Source organism: Pseudophryne corroboree, chromosome 3 (genome assembly GCF_028390025.1).
Source record: "Pseudophryne corroboree isolate aPseCor3 chromosome 3, aPseCor3.hap2, whole genome shotgun sequence".
Classification (NCBI taxonomy): Eukaryota; Metazoa; Chordata; class Amphibia; order Anura; family Myobatrachidae; genus Pseudophryne; species Pseudophryne corroboree.
The window spans coordinates 159,149,461-159,174,323 of record NC_086446.1 but is presented as its reverse complement, the minus strand read 5'-3'; the positions used below and the strand labels follow the sequence as shown (position 1 = coordinate 159,174,323).

The window sequence follows — 24,863 nt, the reverse complement described above, 5'->3', positions numbered from 1 at the left end:
TCGCACAGCCAATCGCAAGGAGATTGACAGGAAGAAGCCGTTTCTGGGTGGCAACTGACCGTTTTCTGGGAGTGCCATGGAAATCGCAGGGGTGTCCAGGCGTTTGCAGGGCGGGTGTCTGACGTCAATTCCGGGACCTGACAGACTGAAGTGTTTGCAGCGGCTGAGTAAGTTCAGAGCTACTCAGAAACTGCACAAAAACTTTTTGCACAGCTTCCCTGCACAAGCGATCGCACACTTGCTATGCTAAAATACACTCCCCCATAGGTGGCGACGATCTGATCACACGGCTGCAAAAAACTGCTACCGTGGGATCAACTCGGAATGACACCCCATGTCCTTGGACTGGGCTCTCTAGCATTGCTCTGTGGTTCATTCAGGATAAACAGCATATCCTTGTTGATACATATTGGTTTCCAAGTACTGTGTGTGTTGCCTTGGGCTAGCAGAATAGGGTGCTGACTCCATGGCTAGAGTTCAGGGTTGGGTTGCGGCCTGTGCACTCAGGTACCCAGTAATGTTTGACTATGTCTGCACCTCTGTTCCAAGTTCCTCATTTGGATTCTAGGGCCAAGTCTTGCATCAGAGCAGTACCAGGGATATAACTTCCGCAACACTTTCCTGGTTGCAGAAGACTTCCATTCCTGACTTGGATTCCGGTTTCATTTTGCCAATACTATGCTGCTTTGAGTTCTGGGGGTTATTCTTGTCTCTGGCCTGGTTGGTTTTAAATGATCACCAGGTGAGTGACCTGTGATTCCCTGGCTCCATTTCAGTATTCTTGCATATGACCAATCCGTGGTTCCGGTGTGTCAATACTGTGCTTTATCTCCTATAAAACCTATGAGTGCAAGTAAAATCAAGCCTCCCTGTTTTCTGTACTTCTCAGCTCAAACCCAGGGTCCTGAAATGGATCTAAAGAATTCCAGAACTGTGGCACCAGGGATGTTTACCTCGGAACTTGGAGCTGTTGGAGGAAGAACCCTGGAACCTAGACCAGTGTCTATTGCCATCTCACCAAGATGGGACGCTGCCTGCTTGATAAACACCACAGAGACAACTGATTTCTGTGGGTACCAGAACAGAGACCATCCTCGAAAGTGGCTGCTTGGCCTCGATGCGCTACAGCACCAGCATGAGAATAAATGACTTTAAGGAAAGTTTCCAACTTCCTATCCGTCTGGTTCTTAAAAGAAGCAGTGTTAGTGATAGGGAGGGTACAGGTTTTAATGAGGTGGGCAATGCGAGTGTCCACTGTTGGAGGAGAATCCCACTTGGACTGATCCATGGCAAGAAGAGAATAAAAAGACCTGAAAGTGATTGTTTGGTGTAGCACAAGCTTCCACCAGAAGATTCTCAAGCTGGGCAGACAAAGGGAACTCAACGGATGCTTGAATACCAGAGCAGTAGGTTTAGGGTCTGCTCCGCACCCTCAACTAAAAAGGAGAGAGTTATGATTGACTTACCATGGTTAACTCTGTTTCTGCAAGATACATTGGGTTCCACAGGGAAACATCAGGGTGTAAAGTGGATCTTGATTCAGAGGCACCAACAGGCTAACGCTTTAGGCTGTCCCAGGAAGCATTGGGGCCTCCTCTATAAACCCCGCCTCCAGGCACTGGAGCTCAATTTTGCTAACCAGTCAAATGCCGGAGCAGGCAAGAGAGAAGGCAGACGTTAGTCACACAGAACCACATTCTCATGACAGGAGAAGGGACCAGCGGCTAATGCAATACAAACCCATAGAAGCTAGGTGAGTCAGGGTGGGCACCCTGTGGAACCCAATGTACCTCACAGAAAGAGATTTAACCAAGGTAAGTCTACCATAACTCTCCTTTTCTGCAGCAGGGTACATTGTGTTCCAGAGGGAAACATTGGGGATGTCCTAAAGCAGTTCCTCAATGGAGGGTACGCGCATTAGCGGGTGTAAGAACCCGGCATCCAAAGGAAGCATCCTCGGAGGCGGAGGTATCAAAGGCAAAGAACCTAATGATTGTGTTCATTGAGGACCACGTAGCCACCTTGCACAGTTGTTCTGCGAATGCGCCATGGCGGGCCGCCCAAGAAGGTCCAACAGACTTTAAGAGCAGGAGGAGCTGGGAGTCCAGCCTGCGCATAAGCTTGTGCAATCACCATTCTAATCCATCTGGCCAAGGTTTGCTTATTCGCAGGCCAGCCACGTTTGTGGAAACCAAACAAGACAAAAAGGGAATCTGACCTCCTGAAAGAGGCAGTCCTCTCCACATATATATGGAGAGCTCTTACCACATCCAAAGACCGCTCTTTGGAGGACAAATCAGAAGAGAGAAAGGCCGGAACCAATATCTCTTGGTTAAGGTGAAAAGATGACACCACCCTAGGTAAATAACCTGGGCGCGTTCTTAGAACCGCCCGGTCACGATGAAATGTGGATGGCTGGACAAAGCACCTAAGTCTGACACCCTCCTAGCAGAGGCAATAGCCAGTAAAAACAAGACCTTGGCTGTGAGCCATTTCGCCAACAGACTCAAGAGGTTCAAATGTAGACTCGTGCGGGGCATTTAGGACAACAGACAGATCCCATGGAGCCACAGGAGGGACATAGGGAGGCTGAATCCGTAAGACACCCTGAGTGAATGTATGAAAGTCAGGTTTAGACGCAATTTTTCTCTGAACCCAAACCGACAAGGCAGATATATGAACCTTGATAGAGACCAGATGAAGGCCTAAAACCAGGCCGTGTTGCAGAAAAGCCAGAATTCTGGAAGTTCTGAATCTATATGCATCATAATTATTATCAGCACACCAGGTGAAGTATGAATTCCAGACCATCTAATAAATCCAGGTAGATGCCGGTTTGCGGGTGGTTCAGCATAGTTTGGATTACCACCTCAGAGAATCATTTGGCCCTCAGTAGTGATGTTTCAAGAGCCACGCCATCAACGCCAGTCTGGCAAGGTACGGATAGAGACAAGGGCCCTGTATGAGGAGGTCTGGGCGCTGACGAAGTAGAAGGGGACGTTCTGTCGATAGACCCTGCAGGTCTGAGAACCAATGCCATCTGGGCCACGCTGGAGCGACTAGAAGTAGTATTCCTCTTCCTTGTTTGAACTTCTGCAGGACCCTGGGCAGGAGTGATACTGGAGGGAACATGTAGGGCAGCCGAAAAGTTCCATGGAATTGCTAGTGCATCCATGAACGCTGCTTGAGGATCCCTGGTCCTTGATCCGAAGACCGGAACCTTGTGATTGTGTCGAGACGCCATTAGGGCTACATCTGGTAGGCCCCACTTGTCCACTAGGAGTTGAAAGACTTCCGGAAGAAGACTCCACTCTCCTGCGTGCACGTCCTGGCGACTGAGGAAGTCCGTTTCCCAGTTTAGGACGCCCGGAATGAACACTGCCAATATTGCTGGCAGATGGCGTTCCGCCCAACAATGAATTTTTGACACTTCCATCATTGAGTGCTGCATTGATGGTTTAGGTATGCCACCATGGTGGCATTGTCTGACCGTATTTGAACTGGCCTGTTCTGTAGTAGAGGCAGGGCGAAAGTCAATGAATTGAACACCCCCTGCAACTCCAGAATGTTTATTGGGAGGGATTCCTCCTTGGTCCATCGACCCTGAAAAGATGTTGCTCCAACACTGCACCCCATCCCCTCAAACTGTTGTCCGTTGTCAGCAGGACCCAGTTGGGGATCCAGAAGGGACAGCCTCTGCTCAATTGCTGGTCCTGCAGCCACCAGGTCAGCGACAGATGAACCTCCGGAGTCAAAGCGATCATGTGAGATCTGATCCGATGAGGTAGGCCGTCCCACTTGGAAAGAATTAACCTCTGCAGAGGGCAGGAATGAAATGGAGCATACTCTACCATGTCAAATACCGACACCATCAGGCCAAGAACTTGCATCGCCGAATGTATCGACACTCTGGGTCGACAAAGGAAGCATCTGATCCTGTCCTGAAGATTCAGGACTTTTTCTTTAGACAGAAACAGTCGCTGACTGTGTGTGTCCAGGAGTGCCCCCAGGTGCACAATGCTCTGAGCTGGGTTCAGCAAGGATTTCTTTCAATTGACGAGCCACCCGTGGGCTTGTAGGAAGGTTACCGTCAGTTGCAGATGACTGAGGATGACATTGTGGGAGTTTGCCAGGATCAGCAAGTCATCCAGATACCCGACTCCCTGGCGACAGAGATGGGCCGTCATTATAGCCATTACCTTCGTAAAGATCCGAGGAGCCGTAACCAGTCCAAGAGCCTGGTACTGATAGTGGAGGTCGCAAATAGCAAAATGCAAATACTGCTGATGCGACATGGCATTAGGTATACGCATGTATGCATCCTGTATATCCAGGGATACCATATAGTCTCCGGGTTCCATAGCCAGTACAATTGAGCGCAGTGTTTCCATACGGAACTTGGACACTCTCACAAACTTGTTCAGTGATTTGAGGTTGAGTATAGGACGGAATAACCCATTGGGTTTCGGTACTAGAAACAGGGTCGAGTAGTAACCTCTGTCTCTGTGGGACAGAGGTACCGGCACTACCAATCCTGTATTCAGGAGGGAATTTACAACCTTTTGCAGGGCTTGCGCCTTTAACGGATCCGAAGGCGCAAGCCCTGCAAAACTGGCGAGGGGGACGTCTCTTGAATGAGACTGCGTACCCGTGAGAGACAACTTCCCACACCCATGCATCTGAAGTGGGCTTTAACCAGACATGGGTGACCTGCAGAAGTCAGCCTCCCACCCTGGGATCCCCAGGGGGAGGCCCACCACGTCATGCGGCAGGCTAGTCTTGTTTAGAAGCAGGCTGATGGGCTGCCCAGAATTGTTTAGCCTTGGGTTTTGTGGTTTTGGGAGTATGAGATTGTCTCTGTATGCCTGACCTTTTGCTTTCCCTTGAGGCTGAAAGGAACAAAAAGTGGTACCTTTTGCCTTCTGTGCAGAAGGATTAGTATTTGGGATAAAAGCAGTCTTAGCAGCTGCTAACTCAGACACAATTTTATTCAGGTCTTCCCCAAACAAAATGTCCCCCTTAAAGGGGACTACCTCCAAGGTCTTTTTGGAGTCTAGGTCCACCTTGAATGACCTCAACAACAGAATACAGGGAGCCAGGATGGACGTAGTTGACGCCTTGGCTCCCAACTCACCCGCCTCAGAGGACGCCTCCTGAATGTAATAGATGGTGGTAATGTGAGACAGGTATTGTCTGAGATTGACAGAGATATCATCGGGCAGCTCTTCCTCTAATGCCTGAACCCATGCTTCAATACCTTTTGCAGCCCAAGAGGCTGCAATAGTGGGTCTATGTACAGCACCTGTAAGGGAGTAAATAGATTTCAGGAATCCCTCCACACGCTTATCTGTCAGTTCCTTCAGTGAAGTGACAGTGGTGACAGGCAGAGTGGATGACACCACTAAGCGGGTGACATGAGAATCACCAGCTGTGAATTTTCCCCACTTGTTACACAACTCTGCAGGGAGAGGATAGTGAGCCAAGGCCTATTCAGACGGAGGGAATTTCTTCCCTGGATTAGACCAGGGTTCCTGCCTGACATCCACAAAAAGGTCAGAATGGGGTAATAGATTTTTAACCACCTTCTGCCGTTTAAACATATCAGTTTTCTTAGCCACAGTAGTAGAAACCTCATCATCAGTGATTTGTAGGATCTGCTTAATAGCAACCACTAGGGCAGGGACATTAATTTGCAATGGAGAACCCTCGTCAGAAACACCTGATTCAGTGTCTGACAGAACAGTGTGCTCTCCATCCTCTTCAGATGAAACATATGAGAGATTTGTGGTTTGTGAGGAGGGAGCAGCCCACTTAGATGACCCAGAGACACGGGAGTGAATTAATTGTTGCAACTGGTTAGACACATTTTTCGCCCAAGGTGGATTAACCATAGGGACAATTTGTGGCTGTAGTGGCACAGGTGGTCCCATAGGGGGGCGTAAGGCGTTCCACCAGAGTACCCAGTAGGTTTGTGAATGCAGCCCAAGGTGGCTCCTCATTGGTTGGAGGAGCTGCAGACTGACTGGGAGATGTATGACACACAGTACACAGACCATCATACAAAACTCCCCCTTCAGGTAAAACTTTGGTGCATGCTCTGCAGGATGCAGGAAGGTCCACAGACTTACTGTCCTTCTTGTTAGAAATTGTACACAAATGCAACAACAGAGCGGTTTAGTATGACAAAGCCAGACAGAGCACAGTACCTGCAAATAAATCCGTTAGTATTGGACTTAATATACACTACACCTGCAAATAAATCCAGAATTATATAACTGAGTACTCAGTAGATTACACTTAACGGGTAAATACTGTGACGCACTATATATATATATATATATATATATATATATATATATATATATATATATATATGACCCAGACACACTTAGTCCCTTAGGGTACAGAATATAGTGATAGATAGATCTGGAAAACACTGAAAGTGAAACCACACAGCAGATACAGGCACACAAAGTCACAGGCAATGCAGATAATTATTATGAAAATAAAACTGCACTGGACTAGTACATATATATATATATATATATATTTATATACATATATATATATATATATATATATACACACACACACACACATACCATATAATACACACACACACATACATATACACACATTATATATATATATATATATATATATATATATATATATATATAAATAAATAAATAATATAGCCCAGTCTTAGACCGGAAGTATTTATCAGAATACTCGTACAATACATCTTATAATAGGAACACTCTTTCTTTAACTAACGCTGTCTGTATAAAGACATGTAGAATACTCAAGTGTTTGTAAAGTCACAGCGCTCTATACAGGCGGCTTTACAAGAGAGACCTTGCCCTGCAGTCCCGGAGACCAGCCGCAACTATGCTTAGAAAGATGGCACCCAATGTCTCAGTCAGGGAGTGAGGGAGAGTGAGACAGCTCCAGGGTGGGAAAATCTGTAGTAGATGGTGCCCTGGGCCGGGGGAGGGGCTACAGGTCAAGCATCAGCTCTCCTATGCTGGTTCTCACCACCTGGTACTACGGAGTCTTATTAAAATGGGCGTTCGTACACCCGACCTGTACTTCTTTGCCCTGGTGGTCTAGTGGGGTCCCTGCTCGGTGACCATGTCCACGCCAGCATCACGGTCCGTCTCCCTAGACCGCGACTGGAATGCCATTATTACCTCCTCCCCGTAGCTGCCACGTGAACCAGGAGAGCGTCTGCGACCGGGTGCCGGAGGGTCTCCACCGCAAGTACCCAGGAACAGGGCGCGGGAGTATGCGGCGCCGCTTGGGAGATGATGGAGCAGCAGCACAGAATGTCACACTGACATATCCGCGCTGCGGCCCTTGAAGTCTTCTTAGAAAGCTTTCCAGGGCTGCCCAGTGAAGGCCCTGTTAAGTGACCTGCTGCTGTAAGCACCAATTCGAAACTGAGCTCCAGTGCCTGGAGGTGAGGTTTATAGAGGAGGCCCCAATTCATCCTGGGACAACCTAAAGCTTTAGCCTGTTGGTGCCTCTGGATCAAGATCCACTCTACACCCCGATGTTTCCCTGTGGAACACAATAAACCCTGCTGCAGAAAGGACCGCTTTAATCAGGGCCACTATCAAACTGAGACAGGGACACAGTTTCTTTGTGATCATAGGTAAACTCATACCCCTTTCACATCGCACAAATAACCCGGTATCGACACGGCATATTGCCGTGTCGACACGGGTCAGTGTGCAATGTGAAAGCACTTTCTGAGAATTAGCGAGTCGCCTGACCCGGTAATTCAACCCGGTATAAAAGAAGGATTATACCCGGGTTGAATACCGGGTCAGGTGCAGTGTGAATGGGAGCCGCGTCGATGCGACACGGTTCCCATTCACAGCATAGGGAGAGGCGGCGCAGGAGATGAGCTCATCTCCCAGCGCCGCCTCCACCCCCGCTGCGCCCTCCCGCTGCTATGGCAACCGACCCGGTATATTGCCGGGTCGGAAAGCCAGCAGAGGGGAGCAAATGCCGGATCCCACCCGGTAAGGACACGTTTCTTTTACCGGGTGGGATCCGGCATTAGCGATGTGAAAGCGGTATCAGAGTCTGAATCAGAGCCAGACTGGGGAGTAAAGGCTGTGCGTCTGGAGGATCTGCGTCTGGAAGCGCACCCGTTATCCAGGACCTATGCCAAACCTTGCACTGTTTGCGAGAAGAAGCGCACCCACGGTGGCCATATAGTGGGTGGATGCAGACCAGATGGTACAACACTGGCAGGCTGGGCCCTTAGAAGAGCAACCAGCAGAGGGAGAGGGGGTAGCAAGCCGATCCACAAACTGCAACATTAACTGCAAAAGAGAGGCAGCCCAAGCCGGTTCCTTGCTCTCATTGTGTAGCTTGGAAACATCGGATACTGAGATAGTCTTGGTCCAGAGCCTATGGAGAAATTACAGTGGGACAAGTTCCGCAGGAACATAGCACAGGAGCGCAGGCCTCCCAGGGTGCTTTGCTTTTAAAAGACATGGGCCCTCATTCCGACCCGACTGGGTCTGGAATGCGCATTGTGCACGCGCGTCGTTGCCGCTGACAGCGAAGAAAGCGTTCGCAACGGCGACTGAAAGTAGATTGACTGCAGGAAGGCGTTCCGGGGCATCAAATCACAGTTTGAAGCAGTTTTCGGAGAGTGGTAAGAAAAACGCAGGTGTGTCCAGGCGAACGGAGGGCGGATGTCTGACGTCAAAGCTGTGACCATCATCGCTGGACCCGTCGCACAGGGTAAGTATGTCCAGGGCTGGTTTTATTTTGTGTTAAACTTTTTTTAGCATAGCAGGGCTGCACAAGCGATAGCAGCCCTGCTATACTAAAATACACTCCCCCATAGGCGGAGATTAGTTGATCGCACCAGCAGCAAAAAGTTGCTTTGTGCGATCAACTCAGAATGAGGGCTATGGTGCAGAAATCCAAGGCAATCCCACAAAGTTAAATTAACAGTTTTGTGAAGACAATGAATGTAGAAAACTCACAAATTAAAAACTAAGTGGGAAGTTGTAGAGGGGAATATAACAATTAACCCTACAATACTAGTTAACTGTACCCAAAATGGCTATAATAGTACACATAAGGCTAGCTGTATAGGAGAAGACCGATAGAAATATAGAATAAAACAAAAAATAGGACTTTGGTTAACTACAGGTAAATCCTTTTCTAGTCCGTAGAGGATGCTGGGATCCACATTAGTACCATGAAGTATAGATGGGTCCACCAGGAGGCATTGGCACTTTAAGAGTTTGAGAGTGTGGGCTGTCTCCTACCAGACTCAGTCTAGAAACTGTGCCCGAGGAGACGGACATCTTCGAGAGGAGGATTATACCCCGATAGTGGCGAGATTCACACCAGCTCACACATACAAGGCACGTCAAGCCAACGTAGCTTGAACATTCAGCAACGGCTGAAACATTACTTACCAAGTAACAATGCAGTACTCAACTAAAACGAAGTTGTACTGAACCAAATAACATTTGCAGGAAAACGAAGCACTGGGTGGGCGCCCAGCATCCTCTACGGACTACGAGAAAAAGATTTACCGGTAGATAACCAAAATCCTATTTTCTCTTACGTCCTAGAGGATGCTGGGGTCCACATTAGTACCATGGGGACGTACCAAAGCTCCCAGAATGGGAGGGAGAGCGCGGAGGCTCCTGCAGAACTGATTGACTGAACTTCAGATCATCAGAGGCCAAAGTATCGAACTTGTAAAACTTTGCAAACGTGCTCGAACCAGACCAAGTTGCAGCTCGGCAAAGTTGCACTGCCGAGACACCCCGGGAAGCCACCCAGGAAGACCCCACCTTACGAGTAGAGTGGGCCTTAACAGATTTTGGACACGGCAGTCCTGTCATAGAATAAGCGTGCTGGATAGTGAACCTAATCCAGCGAGAAATCGTCTGCTTAGAAGCAGGACACCCAATTTTCTTGGGATCATATAGGACAAACAGAGATTCCGACTTTCTGTGACGAGAAGTTCTCTTCTTAACATATATCTTCACAGCCCTTACAACATCCAAGGACTTTGATGTAATTGAGGAGCCAGTAGTCACTGGCACCACAATAGGTTGGTTGATGTGAAATGCCGACACAACCTTCGAAAGAAACTGCTGATGTGTCTGGAGCTCAGCTCTATCTTCATGGAAAATCAAGTAAGGGCTTTTACAGGATAACGCCCCCAATTCGGACACGCATCTAGCAGAAGCTAAGGCCAACAACCTCCTGTAGAGGCTCAAACCAATCCAACTGGAGGAACTGCAACACCACGTTAAGGTCCCAAGGAGCGTAGGCGGTTTAAAAGGAGGCTGAATGTGCAGAAATCCCTTCAAAAAAGTCTGAACCTCAGGGAGGGCAGCCAATTGTTTCTGGAAGAAAATGGATAGGGTAGAAATTTGGACCTTCACAGAGCCCATATCCACACCTGCTTGCAGGAAGAGGAGAAAACGTCCGAGTTGAAACTCCACCGTAGGAAACTTCTTGGATTCACACCAACAGACATATTTCTTCCAAATACGATGGTAATGTTTAGACGTTAACCCTTTCCTAGCCTGGATGAGGGTAAGAATGACCTTCGGAATGTCCTTCCGAGCAAGTATCAGGCGCTCAACTTCTATGCCATCAAACATAGCTGCGGTAAGTCTTGATAGGCGAACGGCCCCTGCTGTAGCAGGTTCTCCTGAAGAGGAAGAGGCATCGGTTCTTCTTGCAGTAGATTCAGAAGGTACGCGTACCAAGCCCTTCTTGGCCAGTCTGCGGCAACGAGGATCGCTTGAACCCTTGTTCTCCTTAGGAGCTTTAAGATTCTTGGGATGAGTGGGAGTTGCGGAAACACGTACACTGACTGGAACACCCACGGAGACACCAGGGTGTCCACTGCCACTGGGTCCCTCGACCTGGAACAATAACGGTGAAGCTTCTTGTTGAGACGAGAGGCCATCATGTCTATTTGGGGTAATCCCCAAAGTTCTGTTATCTCCTTGAACACCTCCGGATGGAGACCCCACTCTGCTTCCCAGTTGTCTACTCCCGAAATGAAGATGGCTGACAGCGCCAATGCGTGTTTTTCAGTCCAGAGGAGTATTCTTCTCACCTCTGACATAGCCACCTTGCTCTTCGTTCCGCCCTGTCGGTTTATGTAAGCCACTGTTACGTTGTCCGACTGCACTTGAATGGCCCGATTTCTTAGAAGAGGGGCCGTCTGAAGAAGCCCGTTGTAGACGGCCCTTAGTTCCAGGATGTTGATGGGCAGGCCAGCTTCCAGGCTTGACCACCGTCCTTGGAAGGTTACTCCTTGAGTGACTGCTCCCCAGCCCCGAAGGCTCGCATCTGCGTGATGAAAATAATAGATCAAGGGGGAGCTGTAGATGTAGCATATCTAGACTTCAGTAAGGCATTTGACACTGTCCCACATCGCAGGCTGCTATATAAACTTGAAAGCGTGGGGGTGGATTATAAAACAGTTAAATGGATAAGAAACTGGTTGCAAGATAGGAAACAGACAGTTGTAGTTAATGGAGTGCAATCTATGGAGGGAAATATTACCAGTGGAGTACCCCAGGGATCTGTACTTGGTCCAGTTCTCTTTAACATCTTTGTTGGTGACATTGCAAATGGTATGAAGGGAAGGTATGCCTTTTTGTAGTTGATACAAAGATATGCAACAGGGTAGACACACCGGGAGGGGTAAAACAAATGATTGATGACCTAGGTAGGCTTGAGAAATGGTCAAGAACGTGGCAACTACAGTTTAATGCTAAAAAATGCAATATCATGCACTTGGGTCTCAAAAACCCAAAGGCTAAATATAGTATCAAGGGTACTATAACGGAAACCACTGAGGAGGAAAGGGATTTAGGAGTCACTATTTCAAGTGACTTGAAGGCAGGAAAGCAATGCAACAAAGCAATGAGAAAGGCAAGTCAGATGCTTGGTTGCATAGGGAGAGGAATCAGTAGCAGGAAAAAAAGAAGTGATTATGCCACTGTATAGGTCATTGGTACAGCCCCATCTGGAATACTGTGTCCAGTTCTGAAGACCATATCTCCAGAAGGATATAAATACATTAGAGAGTGTACAAAGAAGGGCAACTAAAATGGTGCATGGCCTACATCATAAAACTTACCCGGAAAGCTAAAAGATATTAACATGTATAGTTTGGAGGAGAGAAGGGAAAGGGGGGACATGATAGAAACTTTCAAATATATCAAGGGTCTTAAAGTTCAGGAGGGAAACATTCTTCAAAGTATTAGAACTCAAGGACATACACTGAGACTGGAGGGGGGGAGGTTCAGGGGAAATTTAAGGAAAAATTACTTCACAGAAAGGGTAGTGGATAAGTGGAATAGCCTCCCATCAGAGGTGGTAGAGGCTAAGACTGTAGAGCAATTTAAACATGCTTGGGACAGGCATATGAATATCCTTACAAAGAATTAAGGTTCAAAAAGGGTTGAGATTGCCTAAAGGATAAAAAATAAAAAAAAGGGTCAGATTAGATGGGCCAAGTGGTTCTTATCTGCCGTCAAATTCTCTGTTTCTATGAAGGACCCAATTCTGAATCCCGAAACTGCGGCCCTCCAGAAGGTGAGGTCATTGTAACCACCATACGAGAGAAATCCTGTCCCTCGGCGACAGACAAATTCTCTGGTGCATGTGGAGATGAGATCCCGACCACTTGTCCAGGAGATCCAGTTGGAAGGTCCGAACGTGGAACCTCCCGTACTGGAGAGCCTCGTAAGAGGCCACCATCTTTCCCAAAAGGCGAATGCATTGATGAACCGACACCCGGGCTGGCTTCAGGACATCCCAGACCATAGTTTGCATCACCGACGCCTTTTCCTGCGGAAGAAACACCTTCTGCACTTCTGTGTCAAGGATCATTCCCAGAAAAGACAACCTCTGGGTTGGTTCCAAATGTGACTTTGGAAGGATCAGAATCCAACCATGACTCTCGAGGAGGCGTGTTGTGAGAACAATGGACTTCAACAGCTTCTCCTTGGACGATGCCTATCAGCAGATCGGCCAGATATGGAATGATGTTCACCCCTTGTTTGCGGAGGAGAACCATCATTTCTGCCATCACCTTGGTAAACACCCTTGGTGCTGTGGAGAGGCCGAATGGCAGGGCCTGGAACTGGAAAGGACAGTCCAGCAATGCGAAATGGAGATAAGCCTGATGCGGCAGCCAGATCGGAATGTGGAGGTCCGCATCCTTGATATCCAGGGATACCAGGAATTCCCCCTCTTCCAGACCTGATATCACCGCCCTGAGAGACTCCATCTTTAACTCCTTTAGAAAGGGGTTCAATGATTTTAGGTTCAGAATGGGCCTGACAGAACCATCCGGTTTCCATACCACGAAAAGGTTCGAATAGTAACCTGTGGCCTGCACAGGGGGAGAAACTGGCACAATGACCTGTGCCTCCACCAGCTTTCGGACAGCTTCTTGTAGCACGGTGCTGTTTGCCAACTGAGTTGGTAAGTCTGATTTGAAAAAACGATGAGGAGGGAGACTTTGAAATTCCAGCCTGTATCCCTGGGATACAATGTCTATCACTCAGGGATCCAGGCCGGACGATACCCAGACGTGCCTGAAGTGTCTGAGTCTCACTCCCACCGGCCCCACCTCCAGGCCGCGCGGCCCACCGTCATGCGGAGGACTTTGGCGTACCTGATGCAGGCTTTTGTTTCTGGGAACCTGCAGCGGACTTAACTCGACCTCTCCTAAAGAAGGTATTGGACGGTCTGGCTTTTCTAGGCTTGTTAGGCCGAAAGGGCTGTGTAATAGATGAGGAGAAGAATTTCTTTGGTGCAGGTGCTTCTGAGGGAAGAAACGGAGACTTACCCGCTGTAGCCGTGGATATCCATGCGTCTAGAGCATCCCCAATGAGAGCCTGACCTGTATAGGGTAGGGACTCCACGCTTTTTCTGGATTCCGCGTCGGCCGACCACTGGCGCAGCCACAGTCCCCGACGAGCTGAAACAGACATGGAAGATATTCCCGCAGCCATGGAACCCAGGTCTTTCATGGATTCTACCATAAAACCTGCTGAATCATGTATGTTGCGTAAATATAATGCATCATCCCTATCCTTCGTATCCAAATCCTCAAGTAAGGTAGCCGACCACTTTACTATTGCCTTTGCAATCCATGCACTAACAATAGTGGGACATAATATGGCCCCTGAAGCAGTATACATTGATTTAAGTGTGTTAGCAATCTTTCTATCAGCCGGCTCCTTTAAGGCAGTAGATCCTGGAACAGGCAAAACCACCTTTTTTGAGAGTCTGGACATAGATGCGTCAACAATCGGCGGGTTTTCCCATTTTTTCTATCATTCTCAGGGAAAGGAAACACCACCTGTACCCTTTTAGGGACCTGGAATTTTTTCTCAGGGTTTACCCATGCTTTCTCAAATATAGCATTCAATTCCATTGACGCAGGGAAGGTTAGCAAGGCTTTTTTATTTTCATTGAAAAATGCCTCCTCAACCTGCTCAGGTGTGATATCATTAACATTCAACACATCCCTGATAGCCTCTATCAACAACTGCACCCCCTTTGCAAGAGATGCGGACCCCCGCAACACATCCCCATCACAGTCTGTGGTGTCAGAATCGGTATCCGTGTCGTCTTGTGTGACCTGCACAAGCGCAAGCTTTTGGGGGTATATAGCGGAGCGTCCTGAGATACCAGAAAACAGCCATACTGCCATAGAGCTCTGTAATACCTGGGTTGCAGATTCATTACTGGCAACCCTGTCAGAAATCTGAGAAATCCAAGATCTGATAGAGGAAAACCACTCAGGCTCCCTTGCTGGTAACTGTGCTATACCAGTGCTATCCTGATTACATGGAATGGGATCATCCTGGGAGGATAAATCCTCTGCAGCATATGACACAGTGTCCCTGGACATAGCTAAAGGAGACAGGTGAGAGCAGACAGAGATTCCCCCCAAAAAATGGCAAGAGAGACACAGCGATTGGAGCCAACCCTCACAAAGCGCTTTTAGCAAAGGGAGACCCCTTGTCAGCGCTGACTGTGCACCTTAATAGGATACACAGTCGTATTACAGCCTCCCCTCCCTTCCACAACCACCTGGTACCGTGTATAGATAGCTGGAGTTGCTGTGGATGGACCTGTTCTTCCTCTCAGCGCTGTGCACGCAGGAAAATTGCGCTGAAACGCTGCTGTGTCCGCTCTATGGAGAAGCTCCGCCCCCATAATGACGCTGTCTTCCCGCTCTTTATGGATTATACAGGCCTGAGGAATTTGTGCTGGCTGAGGTCCGAGGACCCAGACAGGCTTCTGGTCCAGTGTGGGGGGTAAGCGCTGGCCCAGGGCGCCCCTCACAGCGCCGCACCATGTACCGCTGAGCCTTCACAGGAGCGCAGTTAATACTGCGCTCCCTCCCCACTGCCGCCATCTTCACACCGTCCCCCCGCTTACTAGGGGGGTCGATGTCTCACTCACCACTTCTTCAGCTCTGTAAGGGGTAGGCGGCATGCGGCTGGGGCGAGCGATCCGACCCCTCTGGAGCTCAGTGCACAGTCGGCGGATACTGCTCCCACCCTTAGTCCCTCGCTGCAGGGAGGCTGTTGCCAGCAGCCTCCTTGTAAAATAAAAAACTCTAAAATTAAACTTTTCCAGGAAAGCTCTGTAGATCTCCCCTAGCTGTGACCGGCTCCTCCGGGCACATTTTCTAAACTGAGTCTGGTAGGAGGGGCATAGAGGGAGGAGCCAGTACCCGTCTATACACCATGGTACTAATGTGGACCCCAGCATCCTCTAGGACGTAAGAGAAATAAAAGAACAAAGTACAGTTAAACACAACAGACACACAGTAACATTCAATGCAAGAATATGGGCAGTAATTGCTCAACAGCCCAAACCCTAGTTGGCAGGAAGGAGCTAAAATGTATAACCTTACCGCAGAGGAGGAGGAGGTATACAGGGTGACCAGGAGCCCAACTCTCCAGAGACTAGTTGCAGCAGGCAGTGAGGTAAAATGGCTGCTCAGCATCTCAACTAGGGAGGGGAGAGGAGAAGGAGAAACCCAGTGGTGGGATGCCTCAGTGGTGGAGCGGCAGTTCTGGAGCCAGTTTAGGACGCCTAGCGATGCCAACATAAAAAAAAAAAAAAAAACAGCCCCCTGTTTGAACAGCTCCTCCTCCTGCAGCCACCAAATAAAAAAAACGTTCCTTCCTGGGGCTGGGGGCAGGGCTTAAGGGGAAAAGGAGCCTTGGCTGCTGCTGCTGGAAGAAAAAAAGTGATCTGTTTGGTGCCCAGATTCCTACTCAAGCATATACCCCCCAGTCATAGCCTGCATCCCCTATGGCATGAAGAAGAAATGACAAAGTTTTTTTAATGTTTTTTTAAAACATTGAATAACATGGAGAACAAAAATTAAAGAACGAGAAATTACAGCAAACCTTCGTAGGCACACACATTTCGTCAATACAAAGATCTATGTAGTTTTATTACACACCCAGGACAGGAGTGGCAATCAACTATGGTTAAAAATAAAAACAAAATGTTACCAAAAGCTTAGCCAATTACAGTGGTCACGGTAGATTTGCTATCTGTATTTAAAAAAATATGGGTTATCTTTATTATAAGAAATAATAAGATTTTACTCACCGGTAAATCTATTTCTCGTAGTCCGTAGTGGATGCTGGGACTCCGTAAGGACCATGGGGAATAGCGGCTCCGCAGGAGACTGGGCACAACTAAAGAAAGCTTTAGGACTACTTGGTGTGCACTGGCTCCTCCCTCTATGACCCTCCTCCAGACCTCAGTTAGGATACTGTGCCCGGAAGAGCTGACACAATAAGGAAGGATTTTGAATCCCGGGTAAGACTCATACCAGCCACACCAATCACACCGTATAACTCGTGATACTATACCCAGTTAACAGTATGAAATATAACTGAGCCCCTCAACAGATGGCTCAATAATAACCCTTTAGTTAAACAATAACTATATACAAGTATTGCAGACAATCCGCACTTGGGATGGGCGCCCAGCATCCACTACGGACTACGAGAAATAGATTTACCGGTGAGTAAAATCTTATTTTCTCTGACGTTCTAAGTGGATGCTGGGACTCCGTAAGGACCATGGGGATTATACCAAAGCTCTCAAACGGGCGGGAGAGTGCGGATGACTCTGCAGCACCGAATGAGCAAACTCTAGGTCCTCCTCAGCCAGGGTATCAAACTTGTAGAATTTAGCAAATGTGTTTGACCCCGACCAAGTAGCTGCTCGGCAAAGTTGTAAAGCCGAGACCCCCTCGGGCAGCCGCCCAAGAAGAGCCCACCTTCCTCGTGGAATGGGCTTTCACTGATCTAGGATGCGGCAGTCCAGCCGCAGAATGTGCAAGCTGAATCGTACTACAGATCCAGCGAGCAATCGTCTGCTTTGAAGCAGGAGCACCCAGCTTGTTGGGTGCATACAGGATAAATAGCGAGTCAGTTTTCCTGACACTAGCTGTCCTGGAAACATAAATTGTCAGGGCCCTGACTACGTCCAACAACTTGGAATCCTCCAAGTCTTTAGTAACCGCAGGCACCACAATAGGTTGGTTCAAATGAAAGGCTGAAACCACCTTAGGGAGAAACTGGGCACGAGTCCTCAATTCTGCCCTATCCATATGGAAAATCAGATAAGGGCTTTTACATGACAAAGCCGCCAATTCTGACACACGCCTGGCCGAAGCCAAGGCCAACAGCATGACCACTTTCCACGTGAGATATTTTAATTCCACGGTTTTAAGTGGCTCAAACCAATGTGACTTTAGGAAATCCAACACCACGCTGAGATCCCAAGGTGCCACTGGAGGCACAAAAGGGGGCTGAATATGCATCACTCCCTTAACAAATGTCTGAACTTCAGGTAGGGAAGCCAGTTCTTTCTGGAAGAAAATCGATAGAGCCGAAATCTGGACCTTAATGGAACCCAATTTTAGGCCCATAGTCACCCCTGACTGTAGGAAGTGCAGAAAACGGCCCAGCTGAAATTCCTCCGTTGGGGCCTTCCTGGCCTCACACCACGCAACATATTTTCGCCATATGCGGTGATAATGGTTTGCGGCCACTTCTTTCCTAGCTTTAATCAGCGTAGGGATGACTTCCTCCGGAATGCCCTTTTCCTTCAGGATCCGGCGTTCAACCGCCATGCCGTCAAACGCAGCCGCGGTAAGTCTTGGAACAGACAGGGCCCCTGCTGCAGCAGGTCCTGTCTGAGCGGCAGAGGCCATGGGTCCTCTGAGATCATTTCTTGAAGTTCCGGGTACCAAGATCTTCTTGGCCAATCGGAACAATGAGTATAGTTCTTACTCCTCTTTTCCTTATTATCCTCAGTACCTTGGGTATGAGAGGAAGAGGAGGGAACACATAAACCGACCGGTACACCCACGGTGTCACTAGAGCGTCCACAGCTATCGCCTGAGGGTCTCTTGACCTGGCGCAATATTTTTCTAGCTTTTTGTTTAAGCGGGACGCCATCATGTCCACCTGTGGCCTTTTCCAACGGTTTACAATCAGTTGGAAGACTTCTGGATGAAGTCCCCACTCTCCCGGGTGGAGGTCGTGCCTGCTGAGGAAGTCTGCTTCCCAGTTGTCCACTCCCGGAATGAACACTGCTGACAGTGCTAACACGTGATTTTCCGCCCATCGGAGAATCCTTGTGGCTTCTGCCATCGCCATCCTGCTTCTTGTGCCGCCCTGTCGGTTTACATGGGCGACTGCCGTGATGTTGTCTGACTGGATCAGTACCGGCTGGTTTTGAAGCAGGGGTCTTGCCTGACTTAGGGCATTGTAAATGGCCCTCAGTTCCAGAATATTTATGTGTAGGGAAGTCTCCTGACTTGACCATAGTCCTTGGAAGTTTCTTCCCTGTGTGACTGCCCCCCAGCCTCGAAGGCTGGCATCCGTGGTCACCAGGACCCAGTCCTGTATGCCGAATCTGCGGCCCTCTTGTAGATGAGCACTCTGCAGCCACCACAGCAGAGACACCCTGGTCCTTGGAGACAGGGTTATCAGCCGATGCATCTGAAGATGCGATCCGGACCACTTGTCCAACAGGTCCCACTGAAAAGCCCTTGCATGGAACCTGCCGAATGGAATTGCTTCGTAGGAAGCTACCATTTTCCCCAGGACTCGCGTGCAGTGATGCACCGACACCTGTTTTGGTTTCAGGAGGCCTCTGACTAGAGATGACAGCTCCTTGACTTTCTCCTCCGGGAGAAACACTTTTTTCTGTTCTGTGTCCAGAACCATCCCCAGGAACAGTAGACGTGTCGTAGGGACCATCTGTGACTTTGGAATATTTAGAATCCAACCGTGCTGTTGTAGCACCTCCCGAGATAGTGCTACCCCGACCAACAACTGCTCCCTGGACCTCGCCTTTATCAGGAGATCGTCCAAGTACGGGATAATTAAAACTCCCTTTTTTCGAAGGAGTATCATCATTTCGGCCATTACCTTGGTAAATACCCTCGGTGCCGTGGACAGACCAAATGGCAACGTCTGGAATTGGAAATGACAATCCTGTACCACAAATCTGAGGTACTCCTGGTGAGGATGGTAAATGGGGACATGCAGGTAAGCATCCTTGATGTCCAGTGATACCATGTAATCCCCCTCGTCCAGGCTTGAAATAACCACCCTGAGCGATTCCATCTTGAACTTGAATTTTTTTATATAAGTGTTCAAGGATTTCAAATTTAAAATGGGTCTCACCGAACTGTTCGATTTCGGTACCACAAACATTGTGGAATAGTAACCCCGTCCTTGTTGAAGGAGGGGCACCTTGACTATCACCTGCTGGGAATACAGCTTGTGAATTGCCTCCAGCACTGCCTCCCTGTCTGAGGGAGTTGTTGGCAAGGCCGATTTGAGGAAACGGTGAGGGGGAGACGTCTCGAATTCCAGCTTGTACCCTTGAGATACCACTTGAAGAATCCAGGGATCCACCCGTGAGCGAGCCCACTGATTGCTGAAGTTCTTGAGACGGGCCCCCACCGTACCTGGCTCCGCCTGTGGAGCCCCAGCGTCATGCGGTGGACTTCGAGGAAGCGGGGGAGGACTTTTGTTCCTGGGAACTGGCTGTATGCTGCAGCTTTTTCCCTCTACCTCTGGGCAGAAAGGACGCGCCTTTAACCCGCTTGCCTTTCTGGGGCCAAAAGGACTGTACCTGATAATACGGTGCTTTCTTTGGCTGTGAGGGAACATGGGGTAAAAATGTTGACTTCCCAGCTGTCGCTGTGGAAACGAGGTCCGAGAGACCATCCCCAAACAACTCCTCACCCTTATAAGGCAAAACTTCCATGTGCCTTTTAGAATCTGCATCACCCGTCCACTGCCGAGTCCATAATCCTCTCCTGGCAGAAATGGACATTGCACTTATTTTAGATGCCAGCCGGCAAATATCCCTCTGTGCATCTCTCATGTATAAGACTGTGTCTTTTATATGCTCTATGGTTAGCAATATAGTGTCCCTGTCAAGGGTATCAATATTTTCCGACAGGGAATCTGACCACGCAGCTGCAGCACTGCACATCCATGCTGAAGCAATAGCTGGTCTCAGTATAATACCTGAGTGTGTATATACAGACTTCAGGATAGCCTCCTGCTTTCTATCAGCAGGCTCCTTTAGGGTGGCCGTGTCCGGAGACGGGATTAACACTATAACCAAGTGATTTTTCCCAATAGCTGCTTGTATACACAATATTGCGCCTAAATTTAGTGCCCCCCTCTCTTTTTTACCCTATGTAGTCTGCAAACTGCAGGGGAGAGCCTGGGAGCGATCCTTCCAGCGGAGCTGTGAGGGAAAATGGCGCCAGTGTGCTGCGGGAGATAGCCCCGCCCCTTTTTCGGCTAACTTCTCCCACTTTTTTCTATGTATATCTGGCAGGGGTATTTTACACATATATAGTCTCTATGACTATATTATGTGTTATTTGCCAGCCAAGGTACTTAATATTGCAGCCCAGGGCGCCCCCCCACAGCGCCCTGCACCCATCAGTGACCGGAGTGTGAGGTGTGCATGGGAAGCAATGGCGCACAGCTGCAGTGCTGTGCGCTACCTTGATGAAGACCGAAGTCTTCTGCCGCCAATTTCCAGGACGCTCTTCTTGCTTCTGGCTCTGTAAGGGGGACGGCGGCGCGGCTCCGGGACCGGACGACCGAGGCTGGGCCTCTGTTCGATCCCTCTGGAGCTAATGGTGTCCAGTAGCCTAGAAGCCCAAGCTAGCTGCAAGCAGGTAGGTTCGCTTCTCTCCCCTTAGTCCCTCGTAGCAGTGAGTCTGTTGCCAGCAGATCTCACTGAAAATAAAAAACCTAAAATAAACTTTCTTTTTCTAAGAGCTCAGGAGAGCCCCTAGTGTGCATCCAGCTCAGCCGGGCACAAAATTCTAACTGAGGTCTGGAGGAGGGTCATAGAGGGAGGAGCCAGTGCACACCAGGTAGTCCTAAAGCTTTCTTTAGTTGTGCCCAGTCTCCTGCGGAGCCGCTATTCCCCATGGTCCTTACGGAGTCCCAGCATCCACTTAGGACGTCAGAGAAATATAGTTACGATATATAAAAACCATTATTGGGATACTTAATTCGTAGTATATTTTCTTAATCTCATTAGTCATGCAACTATGGATAGTCAGGCTTTATTTGTAGTTGTGTAATAGGTAAAACATTTTCTAACTGATTTACCAGATTAAAAGTCTAACCAAGCCTTAACATAAAACGTTTCACTGAAAACATCCATTGTAGTATGTGTATGTGGAAAGACTGTCCAATATATATTATCAATATATATAGGACAGGTACGTAGACAAAAGGAATAAAAAAATGTAAATAATGAGCCTCTCTACTTATGTAGTATAACTGTAAGGACTGTAATTCCAGGCTGCCTGCCCAGAGCATCCAGAGTAACAGAACAGGGGTCATACATCATTACAAGGCCACCATTGTATGAGAACCGTGTGTGGGCTGGGAAACTATTTTGAATCTTTTGCCTGAATTATAAAAGTCTTGTTTCTGCTGCAGATTCTAATCACACTTTCTATGACTGACGAAGATCAATATTATTTTTTGCTTAAATCCGACATATATGTCTGTAGGGGAACTCGCTCGTCTTTCCTGAACTAATTTCTGCTCCTTTCACCAATCTGGTAATATTTGCATTGTCAGCCGCAGGGTTGTGGCGATTGCCGCACTAATAAAGTAGAAAAAGATACCTGACCCCACCCTCGTCAATTGGCTGTCAAAGAGGGACTGCAGTATACCAAATGCTCAATTGGGTTCCCATTACAAGCTAATAGCAGCCTAAGCAGAGCTTCTCTGCCTCAGTTCAGCCCCCTTCAATCCTGTGTCTACCCTGCTGTACAATGTGCTCCTTTACACAAGCCTTGTTCAAGCCCAAAGCTACAGAATGAGCAGCAGAATCATGGGCCTTTTCTTTACATCAATTAGCATAATAGAAATTATGCTTAAATATGTTCTTGAGGCAAATGCGAGAATATGGGAGCTTCAGGATTATACTTTATTATAGACCAACTACTACACACAGATAGATTAAAACACACAAAATGATTTTCCAGTCTCTTAAACGTTTCTATTCCAATAAAAGGGAGAACGTCAAACACTTAACAAAATGTGACAGCTGAAATTTTACCAAAGAATACAGAAATGACATGTTGTATTGAAAAGCAATATCAGGAAACAGACATGTAAATGGCTCTGCTTACCTATCACTTCCTCCACATAATTCCTAAGAGTCACCTTCCCACAGGGGCTTGCCATTAGCGTCACTTCGGCAAGAGTTAGTGGGAAGTGCACCACAGCATCTGACAGCAGCCTGGAGAAAAACAGTCACCAGTAATACAACGGTTATCTTGCACAGACATAGAAAGAGAACAGATCAGCAGGGCGTTCTCTGGCCAGTTATCCAATCTAGAAAAGAGATTCGATGTTGCTCGATTCCCATGTTGCTTACTGTAATCCCTCTGATTTTCCATTACATTATGCTATAGACTTTGCATCCCTAGCACTATACTGTCAGCGTAACATCTGTAACCAGCCACTCATTTGCTGATTCCGTAATACTCTAATAACAACAAAGTCTTATAGAAATCCTCACTCTCATTGCATACAGTGTGTGTGTGTGTGTGTGTGTGTGTGTGTGTGTGTGTGTGTGTGTGTGTGTGTGTGATTTGACGTAACATGTACAGAATGTGTATGATTTCAGACACTTGCATTAAATCCTTTACTCTTAATGAATTGAGGGCCACAGTACCATGGGGATACAGACTCCTTCAGGACACTGACACTTTAAATAAAACCAAACATCTTAAGCTCCTCCATGCTCTGTATCCCCATCCTTCAGGGAACCAAGACCCAAAAGGACAGAACTAGGAAGAAACACCAAAACAGCCGGCACCCATAAAAAAAAATAGGATTTTAATACCTACCGGTAAATCCTTTTCTCTTAGTCCGTGGAGGATGCTGGGGATACTTCAAGAACCATGGGGTATAGACGGGATCCGCAGGAGACATGGGCACACTATAAGACTTTGAATGGGTGTGAACTGGCTCCTCCCTCTATGCCCCTCCCCCAGACTTCCTAGGAACTGTGCCCAGGGAGACGGACATTTCGAGGAAAGGATTTATTTAATTATTTTAAACTAAGATGAGATACATACCAGCTCACACCTCCAACACGCCGTATAACATGGCATTCAACAAACAACGCATGCAACGGCATGACCAACAACAGTCACAGACTGACTGACTGAACTCAACGCAACATGAGCGTAACTAAAACCAAACTGCAGATACAGCCCGCACTGGGACGGGCACCCAGCATCCTCTACGGACTAAGAGAAAAGGATTTACCGGTAGGTATTAAAATCCTATTTTCTCATACGTCCTAGAGGATGCTTGGGATGCTTCAAGAACCATGGGGTTTATACCAAAGCTCTAGAACGGGCGGGAGAGTGCGGATGACTCTGCAGCACCGATTGACCAAACAAGAGGTCCTCCTCAGCCAGGGTATCAAACTTGTAAGACTTCGCAAAGGTGTTTGAACCCGACCAAGTAGCAGCTCGGCAAAGCTGTAATGCCGAGACCCCCCGGGCAGCCACCCAGGAAGAGCCCACCTTTCTGGTAGAATGGGCTTTCACCGATTTCGGTAGAATGAGCCTGCTGAATCGTATTACAGATCCAGCGCGCAATAGTCTGCTTGGAAGCAGACTTATTGGGAGCCCAGAGGACAAACAGAGACTCTGTTTTCCTAATATGCGCCGTTCTGGCGACATAGATTTTCAAAGCTCTAACCACATCGAGAGATTTAGATTCCGCCAAGGCATCAGTAGCCACTGGCACCACAATAGGCTAGTTTACGTGAAATGATGAAACCACTTTTGGCAGAAATTGTTGACGAGTTCTCAACTTCGCTCTATCAGCTTGGAAAATCAAATAGGGGTTTTTGTGAGACAAAACCGCCAACTCAGACACTCGCCTTGCGGACACCAAGGACAACAACATGACTACTTTACAAGTAAGGAATTTAACTCAACCTTGCGCAAAGGTTCAAACCAATGCGATTGCAAGAATTGCAACACCACATTAAGATCCCACGGTGCCACAGGAGGCACAAATGGAGGTTGGATGTGCAGCACGCCTTTTACGAAGGTCTGAACTTCTGGAGGAGAATCCAATTCTTTCTGAAAAAAGATCGACAAGGCCGAAATCTGTACTTTAATAGAGCCTAACTTTAGGCCCGCATCCACACCTGCTTGTAGGAAATGGAGCAAACACCCCAGGTGAAATTCTTCCGTA

At 48.0% G+C, this 24,863-nt stretch overlaps 1 protein-coding gene across 3 annotated transcripts in view; it reads right to left on the bottom strand.

The window, feature by feature from the left end:
- RAD9A (RAD9 checkpoint clamp component A) overlaps positions 1 to 24,863 on the bottom strand; it is a 321,575-nt gene that overhangs the window by 148,636 nt on the left and 148,076 nt on the right. For 2 of the 3 annotated variants that reach the window (XM_063958518.1, XM_063958519.1), the window contains exon 7: positions 22,772 to 22,881. The exons of the other annotated variant lie outside the window; for it this stretch is intronic. In XM_063958518.1, the coding sequence (XP_063814588.1) occupies positions 22,772 to 22,881 (110 nt within the window). The remainder of the gene's footprint in view (positions 1 to 22,771; positions 22,882 to 24,863) is intronic. 3 annotated transcript variants of the gene reach the window in all.